The 19,270-nt window shown below is 44.6% G+C and overlaps 1 protein-coding gene across 4 annotated transcripts in view; it reads right to left on the reverse strand.

Moving 5' to 3' along the window:
* Positions 1–334: 334 nt before the first annotated feature.
* The window catches only part of LPIN1 (lipin 1), a 121,215-nt gene continuing 102,279 nt past the window's right edge, over positions 335–19,270 (reverse strand). For all 4 annotated transcript variants that reach the window (XM_075861095.1, XM_075861094.1, XM_075861096.1 and 1 more), the window contains 3 exons: positions 15,989–16,103; positions 11,636–11,739; positions 335–6,021 (listed from right to left, as the gene is read on the reverse strand). In XM_075861095.1, the coding sequence (XP_075717210.1) occupies positions 5,862–6,021; positions 11,636–11,739; positions 15,989–16,103 (379 nt within the window). In that variant the 3' untranslated portion in view covers positions 335–5,861. The remainder of the gene's footprint in view (positions 6,022–11,635; positions 11,740–15,988; positions 16,104–19,270) is intronic.

Consider the following 19,270-nt stretch of genomic DNA (forward strand, 5'->3'; position numbering starts at 1 on the left):
GTGAATAGACATCGCGTCCTGGCTGGAGGTGATGTCCATTCACTCTCAAGACACTTCAGTAACGTTAATGTGTGAGTAAGTGACAGCACATAGTGAGCAACGCAGGATCACTATGTGCAGAGTAAATTAATGGAGAGAAGTGTATGGCGCGGATTGGTCACTGATTGGTCAGCGTCATACACTTCTCTCCACAACGCCCACTTGGTCAAAAAGTTAAAACATGCCCAGTTGGGCATTAAGAAAGTCATTAGCATAAATCTAATATAGGTCATGTTCCCGTTTGAAAACAGCCATCTCATACAACGAGCTCAAAGAAATAAGACACAAGACAGAATTTTGCAACCAATTTTCATTTATTACAGTTTATTATAATTCTTACACAGCCTACACACCAACGTGATCTCCACTGAATACTCGAAACGCACAGTTACAACAATAGGTGTCAGGAAGTGACATTGTTGTCAGCGACTTATTTCCCAAGATAAATCACTATTCACACAGGAGACGTTAGAGCTCATGAGAACGTTTAACTCCTACGTAGAATTTTGCGGTCATTGAAATTGAGACTATTTAATTTAGGGAGATCTTTGTCCCTACTGAAAACCAGATGCCAAACTCCATTTTTTTCTATCATTAAAGGATATGCAACCATTTTTATTTTATTACTGCAATACATCGAAAATAAAAAATGAGGAAATGTGCAAATAGTCTTCATTAAAAATATCCTACCATTTTGTGTATACAGCTCCTATGCAGAAATATGTGTCTCCGCAGTTGCAGATTACAAACAAACCCTGATCCTGCAGTCATGTATTACTAACTTTCATCTGTCTCACCCTGATAACATTACAGAAAGTAGAAGGGGCTGATAGAATGAAGTAACACCAGACAGCAGGACCTAGGTTTGTTTGTAGTCTGTAAACATGGAAACAGATACTTCTGTATAGGAGCTGTGTACACAAAACGGTAGGATTTTTTTTCAAATCAAAAATATTTGCAAAGTCTCTTCACTTTTTTTTTTTTTTTTTTTTTTAATATGCATTGGAGCAGCAAATAAATTAGGTGCAACAAATTGCGTACACGATTACTTGTTTTTCATGGGTATTCCATTTCAGAACGACCTGGAGTTTACGTTGCCACAGATTTCCCACAGGTACTCAATGTTTAAAGACCAAGAGTCATCACCATAATGGTCAGGACCACTTCGGCATATCTTGCCACTGAACAGGAGGCTTAGTCCGTTTTGGTTACATGTGAACATGGTCAAATTGGTTGAGATCTGGTCTTCAGCACATGGTCAAATTGGTGGCATTAGAGTCCAAAAATCACCTTTTGCACCTTAACCAGTTACGACCTGGTCAATGGTGAATGCAATTGGGACTAGGAATGATGTCCTAATATTATCCAATCACCAATATTTAATAAAAAGCTCCACGTAGCGTTTTCAACGCGATTTTCCCAAAGATCGCAACAATACACTGCAACAAAACCGCAGCCTGTGGCCTTACTCAAAAGCGAATTCCCAGCGAAGCAAGTACATGATTAAAACACGCCCCATGTGATCCGTCTACAGTCATTAGTGTAAATTTGGACTCGTATAGGAATTCCCGTCCAACTTTAGATTTCCCTACGACTTCTTGTAGAATCACAAGGTGTATGGCTGGTTTTAGGGTAACACAACTTAATCTATTTAGAATAAGTGCGGATTGATTACACCGTCAAAAACTCTACAGCAGCCGTAAAAAAGCTAAACTGAGTAAGTAGATGAGTGTATGTAACAAACGAAAAACATTAGAGCATTAATATTTACTTCGATTACAAAATATTAAGTAACTCAATGCAAGCTCGGCATCTAAAATACTCGGCTGTACCAATTTGGCAAAAATAACTATATTGAGAATATTTAAATCTAAAAATATATATACACACAGATGTAGTTGAGCTGAGAGGGTCACTTGGCTCTGTAGTTTTATATAGGACCTCAAGTAATCTTCGGTATAGGGCTTATGCAAACTATTATATTATGGCAAGGTAAAACCTCAGGGTTGTATGGTGCCGTAAAACAGCAACCACAGGGGTGTGGGACCTTATGGTACCTCTTTATACCTCCGAATTCATACAAAAATAAATCACGCCCTGTTCAAGCTGCACAGCGTATCCGCCCTGAACCCCACAGGGAATGGCGTCCTAAAAACCGCGCCACGATGTGGTGCAGTTTTTCAGGTGGAATTTGTGCTGTGGAGAGAAGCGCTGAAAAAAATAAAAAATCTTTATACTTACCCTCTCTTCGGTGCGTAATTCGGCCTCCTAAGATGACGTTACAGGTTATGTGACCACTGCAGCCTGTGATTGGCTGCAGTGGTAACGTGGGATGAAACGTCATCCCAGGAGGCTGGACTGGAGAAGAAGAAGCAGGGAATTTTGAGTAAGTATAACTTCTTTTTTTTTCCGCCGCAAATGTCGTAACGCATACCACTTTGTTGCGGGTTTAAGCACCCCATTGAAAACCCGCAACACAAGAGCAGTGATTCCACAGCATACATGGACAGGCTGTGACTGAAAAAAACCAAGGTCAATTTATGAACGTTTTTTTTCGAGAGTTGTTGAAAATCCGCAGTGTGGGAATTGATCACTTGCGAATGCATCAAAAAGCGCATATTGTGCAACTTTTCCAAAAATTGGCCTAGGCTTAGCAAAAGGGGCATGGCTAGACGCATCCAGACAGTTTTACTATAATTTACGCCAGAGACCGGCGTTTCTTTCAGGCGCACAGACAGTCATAGACGTGCCTAATTTAACAAGAGGCGTGCGCCACTTAATAAATTAGGCGCATCTTACTCCCGCTATTTTTCTAGTAAGACTGGCGTATGAAACGCCAGTCTTAATAAATCTTCCCCATAGTGCCTTCGGGTCCGTACTAGAAGCCACAAGGACTCTATATTCACACACAGCACTGCATTATCAGAATTCATGCACTGAAAGAGTTAAATAACAATTTCAGCACTGCTACATCAATATATCCACATATTATAGTTGTCTAATATGAAGTTTAAAGACATCTTAATTGAACAATCTGATCTTGACTTACTATCTTGATCCTCATGAAGCCACAATATTTCGCTCAAACCCATATGAAGTATAAAATATAGTAATGTCGGTGGAGAATTTTATCCATGGGCAAAATACTGTGATTGACCCCCGCAGTCTGTACACACCTACAAGCCAAACCCAAATCAATCCTTAAGACGCAAACGTTTCTTCACTTTGTGCTATTATACACAGTATATATATATATATATATATATATATATATATATATCTCAAACATTAAGTGCATGAAATCATCCAGTAATAATATATCATCACAGTAAACCCAGTGATCCTCCCCGATTATTCATATTCGGACACAATTCAAACACAACACTGGTTGCACCCCAATACATCCTCTCCGCAATTACACAATAAAAAAATAGAGATGAGAATATAGGTGAATAGAAACCATTTTCTTTTTTTTTTGTTGATCAGAAACCAGCATTACTATGTAAGCGGCCCTTGATTTTCTTTCATAGAAAGAATAAATAGTCCACATAATATTCCACAAGGGTCCTATGGAATCCTGCATATTATATATGTCTAGGTAGTGTGTGAATGACGCCATCTGGCGTCAGTTGGGATGATATTTTTGCATGGGAAAATTCAATGCTCATGAATATGTTTTTTTATGGATACTGAAAACCTTCTGAGAAGAGCTGACCAATGGGCCAGTGAGGTAAATGTCTATCGCAGGAGAGCGCCATCTGGAGGCAAATGTGTTTATTACACTACACATGAAAGCAGACGCTTCACCCGTGGCTTTTTTTTCTTCATATCAGAAGGAAAATCTTTTTGGTGTGATCCATTTTAATGAAATGCAAAGAACAGGCGCCATCTTGGAGCTTCAGTTGGAGTGAGGGCTTGAACCAGAAATAGGATTATGTACTGTTCAATGGCAGCTTATCCCGATCTCCACAGTTAAACTTCTCTTGTTGCTATGCATAAACAAGTGGAGGATGTACCCTGTATACCGTCTTGCCGTATAGTGCTGTGTTACTGCAGGGGCACTTGATGCCAGTCTTGCTTTGTATAAAATTGTACCAGTAAGTTCATACACACAGGACTGGATGTTTTCCAACGGGAGGAGAGAAACCAAACCAACACCTCTATATGTGATGGCCACAAAAAATATCTGTGGCAATGTTCATATTTGTGGATTACTGGATTTGTTGGTCCATGGACAGGTGACATGCAAGACGGATCCTGCCTTCCCCCCCAACCGTGGCAAAAGTGAGTTTGGATAAAGTGGTCGAGAATGAACGCTGCATGGGGGAGGACCAGGGTCTCCCATTCTAGCATTCAGTATGTTTCCAGCTTTCGGACCCCCCAATTATCTAACTATGATCACCTGTCCAGTGGTTGGGTGCTAAATCTTTGTGGCTGTGTAACCGAGGCCTAAGCTGTGCACAAACATATCCACTGTATACGCTAATCTATTCCTAAAATAGAAGTGGCTAGTGGAGGAATAACAATGGGCCATTTAGTGGGGTTTTCTGATCTTTATAAAATGGTGTGTAAATGGTTTAGCTGCAGTAGGATTAGACACTTATGAATGTGCTGTCTGTAGCTGAAATGTCTCTGTATGCCGTTCTCACATGAAGTCATGTGAGCAGGCTCCTGGTATTTATCTACTGCTTGTGTGACGATCCATACACGGAGCACATGGTTATGCTTTCCGCTTTCCCCTACCCTGTAGTACAGGATGTCATACGTACATCACATGCCTCAACGCCACTGCCCCCTGTTCTCCCCCCTTCCTCCACGTCTCTGGAGGGATGGTGTTTTATATGCTGGACAGCAGATAGTGCAGAGCCAGTGAGCAGCAGAACAGTAGAGCAGTGACTCCATAGCGGACGGTGAGTAATTACAGCACTACCTTACACCTTGTAATAGGGGGGCATGCAGGCAGCTGTAAATAGAGGCAATGTCTGTATGAGGCAAGAGGAATCATGGGACCTGTAGTCCTTTACATGGTAATCCCATCCACAGCAAGCCCTGGCAGCATCAAAACAGAGATTCTGTACAGAGCCGGATAGATAAAATGAAAAATAATTACTGCTGATCTACGGTGGAATCACCTGGTGAGCATTCAGACACATATAGATGCCCCTATTAAAGGGGTTTTCCGAGCTCATGAAAAATACAGAAGAGCAATAGAGGTTGAATTGACCACAGTAACCAATTTGACAAAAGCTTTAACTTGAATCGGATTGGTTGCCACAGGACACACCTCCTCTCCACCGGGCTTCAATTCTGTGGCCTATCCATCACAACCCGTGGTACAATATGGAGAAATCAAACCTTATGGATATGTAAATGTAAGGGTTAACTAAACTAATAAAAATATACTCTAGCATTGCAACCTGATCGAATTCAATTCACTTTAACATGAGCTTTAAATCCAAGGACGGCAGGGGAACAGGGGAAAAGCAATGGCAGGAGGATTTTAATTGCATGTCTCCTCACTTTGCAGGATTTCATAGCCTGGATTCTTTTCTCAGTTGGGAACCCTCGTGTGTTAGGAGGCGGGGGTGCAGTCTAGTGTTACAGTACACGGCCCTCCAGCCATGTACGTAAAAAGCACATATGTCAATCAATACATTTCTCTGTAGAACGCAATTCTATAGAAACCTCCCGGAAAACAGAAGAAGCGATCCCAGCTGGATTACATCAATCAAAATTAGTATTTTACTATTTTTCCCACCCGACTGGTGCAGCCGATAACGTTCTGGACGTTGAAATGTAGCAGATAAAGTAAAGATCTTTCTTCAAGAAGCTGTAGGGTGTATATCTTGGTTTTCAAATGGGATTAAAGGTTCTCTCCAATAAGTAAAATCACTGTAAGTGTCTGAGCACGGAAAATCCGAGGAATGGCTTCTTTTTAACAAAGGGAAGACGTGATCCACCACCTCACACAGCCGAACGTAACTGGAAAGACAAGAAATGTACAGTGAGTCCCAGAATTGGGAGAGATATATATATATATATACATACACACACACACACACACACACACACACACACACACATACATATATATATATATATATATATATATATATACACACACATACACACACACACACACACACACACACACACCCCATCTCCTGCAGTGGATCGGGGAACAGAGAATAAAACAGGACCAGGACTATGCAGGACCAGCGGTCTTAAAGTGAATCTCCACCTTTTATCATTTCATTTTTAGGCTATATAACGTGATCCATTCCATTGCTATCATTCTAATAAATATAATACTAAAGCTGATAAAATGTAGAGGTAAAATCCTGCTAAATGTTAAACACAATGGAGCAATATTAAGTATATGTTACTAGCGCTTAGCCCAAAAATAAATTAAATTGCGCATAGATTTCAGAGGAATATATCCTATAATTACTGAGCGTTATTATTAGCAGAGATCACTTCTGAAGAAACATACTTTAAAAAACGTGAAAAAGATTAATCAATTTATGTGATCATTAGATTTCTGCTATTTTTGCATTGAATTGACAGGTGACCAAATCCAGAGATTGACATTTAATTAAATATTAGACCAGAAACTATTTTTGTTATAAAAAAAAATTCTGTGGAAAATGTTTAATATGGAATGGTTGAGAAATCATAGCTGCTGCAATTTACTAATATATTTCATGTACCAAGGTGCCAACATCCATCACTCCCATTAAGACCACTGACAGGTGAAATGAATAACATTGATTATCTCGTTACAATGGCGCCTGACAAAGGGTGCGATATATTAGGCCGCAAGCGAGTTCTTAAAGTCAGTTCTTAAAGTTAATGCGTTGGAAGAAGGAATTAAGGACAAGTATAAGGATCTGAGCGACTTTGACAAGGGCCACATTGTGATGACTAGACGACTGGGTTAAAGTATTTCCGAAACAGCAGAACCTACCAAAAGTGATCCAAAAAAGGACAACTGGTGAACGGGGACAGGGTCATGAGTGCCCAAGACCCATGAGTGTGGGGAGTGAACTCCTGGGACTGCTATCTCCAGCAACTTCATCGAAAGTGAATGGAGCGCTGGTCGAGCATGCGTACCAGCGCTCCATTCCAGCGGTCAGACCCCCAAAGATCACACGTGTATACCTCTACCCTGTATATAGGGTATACATGTGTTTGTGGGAAAACCTCTTTGACCTTGCGCCACCTTAAACTACATTTGCCAGAGCTCTCAGTGGGGATGGGACCCATTCTAAATGTTGCTATGGTGTCCTATAATTCCTGTGTACCCAATGGCGGATTATAATATGGGCGTTTCGGGCGGTCGCCCGGGGCCCGAGGCTGCCAGGGGGCCCATCGCAGCCCGAACCGCACACTATCTTAAAAAACTATGCAGCGCTGCTAGCTGCCGCGCTGCCTGCTTCCAACTGAATCTGCGTCTGCAGGACGCAGATTCAGTTGGGTTGAATGCTGGAGCCTCGCTCCAGCATTCACTCTGCCGTGAGCGGCTCGGTGCAGGCAGGCGCGATGTAGTGACGTCATCGCGCCTGCCTGCACGGAGTCACTCACAGCACAGTGCAGAGGAGGAGAAGCATCGCATCCCCAACCGTCGTGGGAACCGGGATAGGTAAGCAATTATGTTTTTTTTATTTATTAGGTACGTACATATGGGGCATTATGCTGTGTCAGCTATGGGACATTATACTGTGTCAGCTATGGGGCATTATGCTGTGTCAGCTATGGGGCATTATTCTGTGTCAGCTATGGGGCATTATGCTGTGTCAGCTATGGGGCATTATGCTGTGTCAGCTATGGGGCATTATGCTGTGTCAGCTATGGGGGCATTATGCTGTGTCAGCTATGGGGGCATTATACTGTGTCAGCTATGGGGCATTATGCTGTGTCAGCTATGGGGCATTATGCTGTGTCAGCTATGGGGGCATTATGCTGTGTCACCTCTATGGGGCATTATACTGTGTCACCTCTATGGGGCATTATACTGTGTCACCTCTATGGGGCATTATACTGTGTCACCTCTATGGGGCATTATACTGTGTCACCTCTATGGGGCATTATACTGTGTCACCTCTATGGGGCATTATACTGTGTCACCTCTATGGGGCATTATACTGTGTCAGCTATGGGGCATTATACTGTGTCAGCTATGGGGCATTATGCTGTGTCAGCTATGGGGCATTATGCTGTGTCAGCTATGGGGCATTATGCTGTGTCGGCTATGGGGCATTATACTGTGTCGGCTATGGGGCATTATACTGTGTCGGCTATGGGGCATTATACTGTGTCGGCTATGGGGCATTATACTGTGTCAGCTATGGGGCATTATACTGTGTCAGCTATGGGGCATTATACTGTGTCAGCTATGAGGCATTATGCTGTGTCAGCTATGGGGCATTATACTGTGTCACAGCTATGGGGGCAATATACTGTGTCAGCTATGGGGGCAATATACTGTGTCAGCTATGGGGCATTATGCTGTGTCACCTCTATGGGGCATTATGCTGTGTCAGCTATGGGGCATTATACTGTGTCGCAGCTATGGAGGCATTATACTGTGTCGCAGCTATGGAGGCATTATACTGTGTCACAGTTATGGAGGCATTATACTGTGTCGCAGCTATGGAGGCATTATACTGTGTCGCAGCTATGGAGGCATTATACTGTGTCGCAGCTATGGAGGCATTATACTGTGTCGCGGCTATGGGGGCATTATACTGTGTCGCGGCTATGGGGGCATTATACTGTGTCGCAGCTATGGGGGCATTATACTGTGTCACGGCTATGGGGGCATTATACTGTGTCGCGGCTATGGGGGCATTATACTGTGTAGAGGCAGCTATGGAGGCATTATACTGTGTCGCAGCTATGGGGGCATTATACTGTGTCACAGCTATGGGGATATTATACTGTGTCGCGGCTATGGGGGCATTATACTGTGTAGAGGCAGCTATGAAGGGCATTATACTGTGGGGGCAGCTATGGGTGGCAATATACTGTGGGGGCAGCTACGGGGGACATTATACTGAGCAATTACAAGAGCTGCAGGTCCAAGGGGGGAGACGCTGTGTAGCACTATATACGAGGGGGGATTGTTGTATAGCACTATATAGAAGGGAGCGCTGTGTATCACTATATCTAAGGGGGATTGCTGTGTAGCACTATATACAAGAGGGGGAGGGCTATGTGACGCTATTTACAGAGGGGGAGGACTGTGTAGCGCTATTTACAGGGGGCTGTGTGTGGTGCTATCTACAGTGTTTGACACAATTATATTCAGGGGCGCAGTCTGTGGTGCTATAATATTTAGGGGCACAGTGTTTGTACTATTTTATTCAGGGGCGCAGTGTTTGGTGCTATTATATTTAGGGGCACAGTGTGTGGCACCATGATAATATTATCTTTGTTTATAGGTGTGGAAATGTTGGAAAAGTGAGGAGCCAAAGACATCTGAGTGGCAAATTCTGCAGAAATGGGTCATGGCCGGGAAAAGTCGTCATGAAGTCTGGACTGGATGGAGAAGAGGAAAAAAACTACGTCGTCACCTGTGAGTCACTAGATTTATAGACAATCTGTCATCTCTACTGACATGTTTATTATAGGAAATCCTTGTATTTAACAAAGTCTTTGTGCAGTCCAGGACTGATAGACAAATAAGTGTTACTATTCCCCTTGTCAGGAGATTGTGTCCCTACACGGTGCGATACTGTCAGCGATGATTGGAGACTGTCAGTATGTGGGGACACAGCCTTTTGACAAGGGGAGTAGTAACACCCATTTGTTAATGCCTGGACAAAAAGGAAGTGTTAACAATAGTTACAGGGCGGCGGTGGACAAGGGGGGCCCAACTATGGGTAACAGCCCAGGGCCCATGGTCTACTTAATCCGCCACTGTGTGTACCCCCCTGCCAAAGTAGTGACCCTAGTGTGTACATGTGTGTGTCAGTCATAGGGGAGTTAGATTGTGGGCCCCACTGGAAACAAGTACTGATGATAGTGACTATAATCTGTGTGAAATGTTTCACAGAAAAGTAACTATAGGGGGCGCAGTCAAAGTCAGGATCTGAGATATAAGGTACTACCAGTACTCTAAAAAAGGCACAGAAACGTCAGACCCCGTAAAAAAAAAAAAATTGTATCTCAGCCCAGTAGCTCTAAGTTATGCCTCTGGCACTGAGGAATATGTTAGTGTTATGTAGGCCATGAGAAAAAATATAAGGGAGTGGCACCTCTGACCCCTTGTGCAGTGAATCGGATGTAATCCCACCCACCAGACGTAATATCTACATGACATATAAGATATGTGATGTGTAACCCACTCCGTGTCTCATTTAAGACTAGTCTTGCTGACAATAGCAACCAATCACAGTACAGCTTTCATTTTTCCAGAGCTAAGGAATAAAAGCGGAGCTCTGATTGGTTGCTATGGGCAACAAGACCAGTTCTTTTTTTTATAGCTTTAATAAATTAGGTCTACTGGAGATTCATCAATACCGTTTTCGAATCAGATTTATCAAAAAGACGCACAACATAATTTTGGTACAACTCACAAGGCACGTTAGACACATTTCAATTCTTGACAACCTCATGGCTGCAGAACATATACACCAATATGTTGCGCAAAGGAAGTTGTCAAAACTGTAAAACGATGTCTAAAATACAGAATAAATTTGGCGTACGACACGAGCAATTTGTGAGAAAATTTCAGTGCACTTTGCATAGTTTATCTGCAAACGGAAGCAATGGTTTCAATTTGCCTTTCCGTTGATGGGTTCCTCTGGCAGAAACTTCAGACAGAACCAGTCACTGGAAAGTGAACGCGGATGTAAACAGGTCCTAAGACACGTGTCAGAAAGTTTGATAAATTAAAAGAGTAAGGCCTTATTCACACGAACTTGTCCGATTTGCGTCCCCAAATAAAGGGCGTTTTTTTTTCATACATATGGCTGTCACTGTTGCGTCAGTGTGGTTTCCGTGTCATCTGTTTTTCTCATCCGTGTTTCTCCTCTGTAAGCACGTCTTGGTTTTACTTATTTTTTTCTCTGCATTTCTTCTTCTATCACACGTGTGCTGTCCATGACCAACAGACTTCAATGGGCGAGCCTGGCCCTGCAAGATCGCTAAAACTAAGTGGCAGAATAGAGAGTCTATGAGCCCAGACACTAACTGCTCGGCTTTCCAAGAAAAGCCAATCAGAAACCAAGTGGCTCAATGGAGCGCATCTGCCGCTCAGTTTTAGCGATTGGTGGAGGTCTCAGTGCTCAGACCCCACCAATCAAACCTTCTGACAAGTCAGAAGTTTTTTGAATATGCAGTTACCCTTTAAACGGACAGCACCCTGACGTGAAAGACGTTCCTGTGAATTAGGCCTAAGGCGCGGAGTGTCCGCAAATCCATATCTACTTTCCCAGAAACATTCGTATATATGTCAAAAAATTGTGTGATGGGCTTCAGAAATATGGCGTCCGGATTGAATGCCATATTTTTCAATGCCCTGATAAATCTGCGCCACTGTGCTCTGAAAGTGCAATCTTCTAGTCTGTCATGTAATGGAACAGATACTCACGAGGAGATGTTGGTCTTTGCATGTTCCTGAATGAGTTCTCCTTTGGGATTGACCGTAAATATTCTGTTTAAAGAAACTCCGACTTGCTTATATGAATAAACATCCTGTGTAAATCATAAAAACGCATATTAGTTTACAGCGCTGGCAGTTTTACTGAGCAATAATGGCATCAACTCCAGCAAGTTCACAACATTTCAATTGATTTATCATGACATAAAGAGAAGTCCTCTGTGTAAGCAGATAAGGCACAGAACGAGAAAAAGTCCAATAAAAAGGTTCCGTGTATTACTCAATAAATATTCTCTAAGTGTGCGCAAGCGCTTGGATTTTATTTGGACGCCGTCATAAATTCACAGACGCGTTTTACTGGATTAATACAAGTGTTTTAATCTCAGTCCTATTCAGCGAGATCTAATCCTGCCAAAACCCAGATCTGGTTACCACGGGGAGCGATAAGCTTTGTGGATGTCACAGCGTTTTATACGAGGTGGATATATAAAATATTAACTTGTACTTGGGCTCGTGACTTCACATAAGAAATATCGCTTCATTACCTTACAGGGAACGACCCCACTGCGCTGAGCTATACAAATGATCAAGGATTAACCCTTATACGTGTGGTAAGAATTCAAAACCCGAATGGTCGTTTATTTAAAAAGATTATTGCAAGAAAATGATCAATGTTTAGATAAACCAATATGAAAATTCTTAGAAAGAGGGGATTTCACAAAAGCGGTCACTCTTCCTGACATCACTAAATACTCAGATTTCCCATGAAATAACAATGCTGGAGCATTTTTCCGCTCTTATTCCTCCTGAAAATGTATGAATTATGTGATAACTTGGTGTTACCGTTCTGGGTGTTGACAACACTGATTGGACAGCGCCAGACTATGTAGGGGCACACTCGACTGAAGGAGAATGGTAACGCCCGGTTATCAATTTAATTCATACATTTCTAGGAAGAATAACAGAGCAACAGTACAATGCAGGATTTAAAGAAAAGATGCTCTAGAATTGTTATTTCATGGGACATACAAGTATTTACTAAAACAGACACGTCAGAAGAGCTTAAAGAGGCTCTGTCACCAGATTATCAAATCCCTATCTCCTATTGCATGTGATCGGCGCTGCAATGTAGATAACAGTAACGTTTTTTGATTTTTGGCCAAGTTATGAGCAATTTTAGATTTATGCAAATGAGCCTTTCTAATGGACAACTGGGCGTGTTTTCTCTTATTTGCAACTGGGCGTGTATTGTGTTTGTAACATCTGGGCGTGTTTACTTGTTTTACTAGCTGGGCGTTAGGAATAGAAGTGTTTGTCAGCATCATATCTCAGCATCATCCACTTCTATTCACAACGCCCAGCTAGTAAAACAAGTAAACACGCGCAGATCTTACAAACACAATACACGCCCAGTTGGAAATAAGAGAAAACACGTCCAGTTGTCCATTAGAAAGGCTCATTTGCATAAATCTAAAATTGCTCATAACTTGGCCAAAAATGATCGTTTAAAAAAAACAAAAACAAAACGTTACTCTTATCTGCATTGCAGCGCCGATCACATGCAATAGGAGATAGGGGTTTGATAATCTGGTGACAGAGCCTCTTTAAGTAACTTCTTAAAGGAAGACGCTAGGTTGCTCCTTTTTTGCCTCACGACATTACTAGACACAACTTTTTTTATTTTCTGTGCATTTGTGATGCTGCGTGAAGTCTTGTTTTTGGTTTCTCGAGTATATTTTCTATGGCATAATGTTTCCATACATATACAGTTAGGTCCAGAATTATTTGGACAGTGACACAATCTTCATGATTTGGGCTTTGCTGCCACCACATTGGAGTTGAAATGAAACAACTAAGATACAATTTTAGTTTAGACTTTCAGGTTTAATTCAAGGGGTTGAACAAAAATATCCTGTGAAATGTTTAGGAATTGCAACCATTTTTGTACTCATTTCAGGGGCTCAAAAGTAATTGGACAAATGGACATTACCATAAATAAAATGTTTTTTTTAAATACTTTTTATATAATCCTGTGCAGGCAATGACTGCCTGAAGTCTGGAACCCATGGACATCACCACACGCTGGGTTTCCTCCTTTGTGATGCTTTGCCCGGCCTCTGCTGCAGCGTCTTCAGTTGTTGTTTGTTTGGGGGTCTTTCTGCCTTAAAGAGAACCTTTCACCTCCCCAAAAATGTGCAGCTGAGTGCAGCATGTTATTGGGAGGGCTTCAAAAACCCTGTCTCACGAAAAAAAAAACCCTAACTATCTCTGTTATTTACATATCGGTGCCGTTATATTTGGCGCCCAATATGTAAATAAGCCCCTGAACAGTCTATGGTGTGTTTCTAACTAACTAAAAGGCAAGGGGGCGCGTTGTCTCCGCTCTGACACTGTCCAATCAGCTGCGGACAGTGTCAGGGCGGCTTGCGGTGAGTTCCCTCCCACGAGAACACACACAGGCTGCTTATATGCAGCACGAACACACAGTTTGTGTGTGTACTTGTGGGAGGGAACTCACCGCAAGCCACCCTGACACTGTCCGCAGCTGATTGGACAGTGTCAGAGCGGAGACATCCCGCCCCCTTGCCTTTTAGCTAATAAGAAAGGCCCCATTGACTGTTCAGGGGCTTATTTACATATCGGGCGCCAAATATAACGACATCGATATATAAATAACGGAGATAGTTAGGATTCTTTTTTTTTTGTGAGACTGTTTTTGAAGCCCTCCCAATAACATGCTGCACTCAGCTGCACATTTTTGGGGAGGTGAAAGGTTCTCTTTAAGTTTTATCTTAAGCAAGTGAAATGCAGCTCAATCGGGTTGAGATCTGGTGATTGACTTGGCCATTGCAGAATATTCCACTTCTTTGCCTTAAAAAACTCCTGGGTTGCTTTCTCAGTACGTTTTGGGTCATTGTCCATCTGTCCTGTGAAGCGACGTCCAATCAACCTTGCTGCATTTGGTTGAATCGGAGCAGAAAGTAAAACCCTGAACACTTCAGAATTCATCCGGCTGCTTCTGCCTTCAGTCACATCATCAATAATCACTAGTGACCCAGCGCCTTTGGCAGCCATGCATGCCCATGCCATCACACTGCCTCCACCATGTTTTACAGAGGATGTGGTGCGCTTTGGATCATGAGCCGTTCCAAGCCTTCTCCATACTTTCTTCCTCCCATCATTCTGGTACAGGTTGATCTTAGTTTCGTGCTGTTCCAGGACTGGGCGGCTTCTTTACATGTTGTTTGGCAAAGTCTAATCTGGCCTTTCTATTTTTTAGGCTGATTAATGGTTTGCACCTTGTGGTGAACTCTCTGTATTTGCTCTCATGAAGTCTTCTCTTTATGGTAGACTTATATACTGATACACCTACTTCCAGGAGAGTGTTCTTCACTTGGGTAGATGTTGTGAAGGGTTTTTTCGTCACCATGGAAAGGATTCTGCGATCATCCACCACTGTTGTCTTCCATGGACGTCCGGCCTTTTGGAGTTTACGAGATCACGAGTGCGCTCTTTTTCTTCAAGAATGTAGCAAACTGTTGATTTGGCCACTCCTAACATTTGTGCTCTCTCTCTGATGGATTTCTTAATTTTTTTCAGCCGAACGATGGTCTGTTTCACTTGCATTGAGAGATCCTTTGACCTCATGTTGTTGGTTCACAGCAACAGCTTCCAAATGCAAATGCTACACCTGGAATCAACTCCAGAAATTTTACCTGCTTAATTGATGATGGATTAACGAGGGAATAGCCCATGCAGCCCATTAATTAGCTTTTGAAATAATTGTCAATTACCTTTGGTCCCTTGAAAAAGAGGCAGCTACATATTAAAGAGCTGTAATTCCTAAACCCTTTCTCAAATTAGGATGTGAATACCCTCAAATTAAAGCGGAGTCTGCACTTTAAGCCCCTATTAATTATATAACTGTATATTCAATATGTTCTGGTAAACAGCTAAAATGCCAAAACTTGTCACTATGCAAATAATTCTGGACTTAACTGTAACATGTATATATTATTTATATCATTAGGCTTTTTGTAATTTACTATAAATAAAAAAAATTATGCCGCCATTGTGTTTTCTTTTACATGGTTCTTCAAACGCGCTAAATTACATGTTAACCTTATTGAATGGATTGTAACAAAAAATAAGGAAACCTAATGGGTAAATTTTTTTCATGCTTTAGGACTTTTACTTAATAAAAACGGTTTTGTTTCTTTAAATAATAATGTTGATTTGTTTATTTTTTATTTTTTTTGTATTAAACGTTAATTTACTTTTTTCTGTCCCACAATGACAAGAAGTATTTTATTTTTTATTTTTTTCTAAATGTGCTGCACTTACTGTAGGCCGATTCCCAAAAGCAGCATAGAAGGGCTCCGTGTTTGGGTGAAAAAGATTTTTAATATCTGTTAAGCACTCAATCTTGAATTTCTCTGGCTTCTTTTCTATTACTTCCCTGTAATAAAAAAAGAAAAGGAAAGATGAAACCATATCTGGTGCACCAAGGAGATATATCCGAGCATAAGTATAAACTCAGAGGCAGACCAGAAGTAAAGAAGAGGCTGGACGCAGCTGCAGGCTTAAGGGAAGCCGACATGACCGTCCTGGTAGGGAAAGGGTTAATGTTACGAGGTCAGGGAAAGTTGAAGGAGCTGAAGGAGGGACGGGGAGGAGTTAAGGGGGGCGGGGGGGCCGTTACTGCGCTTCCCGCTGTTTCTCGGCATTGAGCCGGAAGCAGCGGGAGGAGTAACACACATTAAGCAAAGCTCCCCGCTGCCCGGTGTTTTAGTAATGGCAGAGGCCCTGATTTTAGAGCGGCTGCGCGCCGCTGCTGTGCACCACGGTCCCGGATGGCTGGAGGAGACCGTGGCTGCATTAACGCGGATCCCGGACGCCGTTTCGCCACGTCGGGCACGGCGTTCGGGGTCTGTTGTAAGGGACAGGCTCCCCTCCCCCGGCCCCCCTACGAGCATGGCTATGGCGGCGGGGGGGGAGTCGGCAACAACCGCTCCTGCGCTGGGCAGGCAGAGAGCGGTGGCAGGGGTGACGGCGATGCAGGCTGTGTCGACCCGTCCCTCTCGGCGGTCCCGACCTCCAGAGCGCCTGAGTCCGGAGGTAGTCCCGCGGACACGGCGTCGCAGAGGGAGCCCGATCCCGGACGCTGCAGGCCAGGCAGCTGGGAGGACCGCCCCTTCCCAGGCCCTGCGTCCTGGCAGGAATCCCAGGCCGCGACGGGGTCCGGCGGTAAGCAGGGAGTCGCAGGCTGGGCTCCCTGTCACCCCTCCCCCATCAGATGGAAGATGTCGAGAGCAAGGTACGGCCGCCCCGCATGGTGATGTTCCGGCCAGGGGGCAGGCTTCGTCAGGATCGTCTAGACGGACGACTAGATCTGCAGCGACGTCGAGGCAACAGGTCCGGTCGGAAGTCTGGGTCCCGGCGGTCGGGCGGCAGGTTGCCGGCCCATCGGTCAGCGCGTCCTCATCCCCTTTCCGAAGAGGTCGTTGGGAGGGACAGTCGTCGGCGAGAGAAGAACTGGAGGAAGGTGAACTGGACGTCTATCGTCGAGGTCAGGATGGTCCGGCTGACGGGAACACAGCGCCTGTGCAGCCCGGTGAGTGTATAACTCCATTATTGTCTTATCCAGCGATTTTTATGTCGGGTGTCGGCGGGGGGGCTGCTAGCATAGCATCGGGGGCCGGTAGTGGCGCGGGCGGACGCGACGGAGCGGGTTTGGCAGAGTTAGTGGGTTGCTTACGGGAGCTGGTGGGGCGCCTGGATAGGGCCGCGGCGCCGGTAGTAACGGAAGTGTCCCCTGCGGTAGTTTGGGAAGGCCCCAGGGAAGTGGGATCGTTGCAGGCGCGTCCTGTGGTGGCGGTTAGAGAGGCGGTCGCGGTGTCGGTGCAGACTGAGGCACAGAAGGACGGCGATCGAGTGCGCATGGACGATCGTGCTCGGGGGGAGGTGTATGTTTGTTTTGAGGGTTCGTTGGGGGCGCATTTAAAGCAGGAGGTGCGTGATCGGATCTGGAAAGATGAATATGTTGAAATTTTTTCTCTCTTGCCGCTGGCTAAATTCAATTTGGATAAGAGCAAGCGGGATGAGAGTAAAAAGGACGAGGAGGAACGGCGGCGGTATAGGCTTATCCCGCAGACGTTCGTTAATTGGTCGCAGGCGTTCGCCATATTGGCTAGTGTGATAGGGGAAAAGGCGCCGGAAAATTGTTCGGCGTTATTTTGTTATTTTGATGCTATTGGGGAGGCTCATAGGGCGTATGGGGGTCAGGCGTGGCTGCGATATGATGAGCAATTCCGTCAGCGGAAGGCGGTTCGGCCGGCGATTCGGTGGGACCAGAAGGATATTGCTCTCTGGTTACGGGTTACGGCTCCGGTTAGGCAGCCCTTTCCCGGGAGCGGTGGCCAGGGAGGCCAGACTAGTCAGAGTGGACCAAGCGGCGGGGGAAAGGCGGGGTTTTGCTGGCAATTCAATGAAGGCCAGTGCAAGTTTGGGGCCACGTGCAAGTTCAAGCACGTGTGCTCCGAGTGTAATGGTGCATCACACGGGGCGGCAAAATGTCTGCGGAAAAAGAGGTCCGGGAACCAGCACGGGGCTGGTCAAGGGGGTGTCGCCGGTGAGGGTGGAAAGGATGGCCCCTTATCTAAATGAGTATCCGGATAGGGCGGCAGCTAAGTTGCTTTATGAAGGGTTTAGTGTTGGTTTTGTTATTCCTCCGCCTCCTTATGAGGTTCCGGTTACGCGGAGAAATTTAAAATCGGCTTACTTGCATGGGGAAGTCGTGTCGGAAAAGTTGTTAAAAGAAGTTTCGTTGGGGCGCATGTCGGGGCCATTTGTGGAGTCGCCGGTGAAAGATTTAGTTGTGTCCCCTTTGGGTATTGTCCCAAAACGCGAGCCCGGAAAGTTTCGTTTGATTCAACATTTATCGTATCCCAAAGGTTCGTCGGTAAATGACGGGATTGATCACGAGTTGTGTTCCGTAGTTTATACCTCATTCGATAAGGCGGTGGGGTTAGTGCGGGCTGCGGGTCCGGGGGCGCTGCTAGCAAAAACCGACATCGAGGCGGCGTTCAGGTTGTTGCCGGTCCATCCAGAAAGCCAACGGCTGTTGGGTTGTTTTTGGAATGGGGCCTTTTACGTGGATCGGTGCCTTCCGATGGGGTGTTCTCTTTCTTGTGCATACTTCGAGGCGTTTAGTAGCTTCGTGGAGTGGGTAACGAGGGGAGTATCCGGGGTCGATTCGTTGATCCATTACTTAGATGATTTTTTGTGCGTTGGCCCGGGGGGTTCGCCGGTTTGCGGTAACTTGCTTCATGCCCTGCAGAAGGTGGCGAGGGATTTTGGGATCCCTTTGGCGCCGGAAAAAACGGAGGGCCCGGTAGCGACGATTTCTTTCTTGGGAATCGAAATTGACTCGGTGGCAATGGAGTGTCGGCTCCCGGCGGATAAGTTGGGTGCTTTGAGGCTGGAGGTGCGACGGGCTTGTAGAAGGAAGAAAATGTCGCTGAGGGAGCTTCAGTCGCTGCTGGGGAAGTTGAATTTCGCCTGCCGGATTATGCCGATGGGGAGGGTGTTTGGTAGAAGGTTGGCGGCGGCAACGGCGGGAGTGCG

Source organism: Rhinoderma darwinii, chromosome 4 (assembly GCF_050947455.1).
Source record: "Rhinoderma darwinii isolate aRhiDar2 chromosome 4, aRhiDar2.hap1, whole genome shotgun sequence".
Taxonomy (NCBI): domain Eukaryota; kingdom Metazoa; phylum Chordata; class Amphibia; order Anura; family Rhinodermatidae; genus Rhinoderma; species Rhinoderma darwinii.